Source organism: Photinus pyralis, unplaced genomic scaffold, assembly GCF_008802855.1.
Source record: "Photinus pyralis isolate 1611_PpyrPB1 unplaced genomic scaffold, Ppyr1.3 Ppyr1.4_unclustered_Scaffold8135, whole genome shotgun sequence".
Taxonomy (NCBI): Eukaryota; Metazoa; Arthropoda; class Insecta; order Coleoptera; family Lampyridae; genus Photinus; species Photinus pyralis.
Window position 1 is genome coordinate 1 of NW_022172318.1, and position 1,747 is coordinate 1,747.

The 1,747-nt window shown below is 37.0% G+C and overlaps 1 protein-coding gene across 1 annotated transcript; it reads right to left on the reverse strand.

Annotated features, from left to right (window-relative positions):
* Position 1: 1 nt before the first annotated feature.
* On the reverse strand, positions 2-1,225 carry LOC116182933 (odorant receptor 85b-like). Its single transcript, XM_031503496.1, has 5 exons — positions 1,183-1,225; positions 991-1,130; positions 450-944; positions 134-394; positions 2-81 (listed from the first exon to the last, which is right to left on the reverse strand). Exons 2-5 carry the CDS (start codon positions 1,108-1,110, stop codon positions 28-30), a joined length of 930 nt encoding a protein of 309 aa, XP_031359356.1. The 5' UTR covers positions 1,111-1,130; positions 1,183-1,225; the 3' UTR covers positions 2-27.
* Positions 1,226-1,747: the final 522 nt, after the last annotated feature.

Genomic DNA, 1,747 nt, shown 5'->3' on the forward strand with positions numbered 1-1,747 from the left:
GTGCTTCGATTTCATGTTCTGAGCTTATTATGTACGGCGGTTTTGAAGTAACATCAAATACGAGTAAGATGCTCTTAAAATCTAAAAATTAATCAAGAAACAAAGATTTAGATGTTGTGTAGTTGGAACTTACTGTAACCAGGGTAACAATACTTAATGGTGCAAATTTTCCCACTGTAAATCGCACCGATTTCTGCGCCTTTGCCATTATTAAGATTAATGATTTTTGAAATGGCAAATTAGTACCTACAAAGTCAACATTGTAGCACGAAAAAGCGAATGCTTCATTTTCGGTTAAGACTCGTTGTGTGAGATAGCAATCGCCGAAGAATAAAGTACTTCCTCCAATCAAGTATATGCAAAGTTTAAAAAATTCAACGTTAAACTGTGAGGTCTGTAAAAGAAAGCATACCTATATTATACTGGAGTGTATTTGATTCCATACTTACATTTGCAATGCGGAACAGAAGGATGCAGATTATAAAAGATAAGTTAAGGAAATTAACTAAAACGCACTTGTTAAATATTTCCTCAGTTTCGCTTGCAATTCTTATAATGTAGTTGTGATGCACAATAATTGTCTTTAACTGTTTTTGTTGATAAAGCCACGGAACATTGTTTTTGCTGACTAAATTTGAAGCGATTTTATTTATTGAACAGAATTCTCGCTTAGAATCCTCAAGCAATTCATCGATGCTGATTCTTAGGTATTTGAAATACGTTTGCAATTGCAACATTATGATCATTTTGATTGCTTCCGGGCTTAAATACTCTATGACCAAGAAAAAAAATATGGACACTTGGAAAAGCAAACACGAGGTATAATTGTGATTCACCCACACGGGCATGGCCCCGAAAGGCAGACCATTTCGTTTATCTGTTAGTAGCCACGCCAAAATGCCAAAAATATAACCAGAAATTCCTAGAGTGGCGGTAAGTCGGCCCTTAAAGTTTGTTATTAGTAATATGCCAAAATAACTAGAAACATACCACTACAGGCAACGGCCGCTGAAATTCAGACTGAAACTCGCCTGACCTCTTGATTTTATACTCCGTGGAGGTTTCTAGTAGAATCAGCAAATTTGCCAATTTTAATCTGTTTATCCTCATTATTGTGAGACAGGGCACCGCTAGAGAAAATGTACATCATATACAAACCTATGGCTGTATGGTAATACTTACTGCTCGTAATTGCCAACACGTAGATACAGTCCTCCAGTTCAGTCTCAACATTAAATTTTCGACTTAAGTACAGCACAGAGTATAGGTAAACTGCGAATAGGTAGACACCTGAAATAACTTTTTCACTTCTGCTCATATTTTGTTTTAGAACCAGCCCCGTTATTTTAGAAAATGTTCTAAGCATATCGAAAGAGACGGATAACGCGTCACTTGACATCTTCAGTGAGCAGTGTCAGAATAAACTTGGAAGTTACGTTGTGCATGTTCCCTTATATGCATCTGTTTAGAACGAGGAATTGATCGGAATAGTTTTTAATTCATAAGTTCTGCCAAGTAATTATACAGGGTGACAATTTGAAAACTTACCACCCCCAATATCTTAGTAAATAAACGAGATATTTAAAAAAATCAAAATCCGTTTCGGTAATTCGGAGGGGGAATCACAATGACATAGTTGGCGACGCACCCCCTCCAACCCCTTGCGCCCCAGCCACCCCAACTTTTAAATCTTAAATAGTGACCCCCCATGTGTGATACGTCGTTGGAAAGCTCTGAAAAAATGCTT

What these genes read in the sequence shown, in the direction of transcription:
- LOC116182933 (XM_031503496.1), bottom strand. Translation starts at nt 1,110, where the DNA reads ATGAGGATAAACAGATTAAAATTGGCAAATTTGCTGATTCTACTAGAA. An exon ending in AGCGGCCGTTGCCTGTAGTG is followed by an intron (nt 945 to 990) that starts GTATGTTTCTAG and finishes ACAAACTTTAAG; the next exon opens with GGCCGACTTACCGCCACTCT. An exon ending in GTATTGTTACCCTGGTTACA is followed by an intron (nt 82 to 133) that starts GTAAGTTCCAAC and finishes ATTAATTTTTAG; the next exon opens with ATTTTAAGAGCATCTTACTC.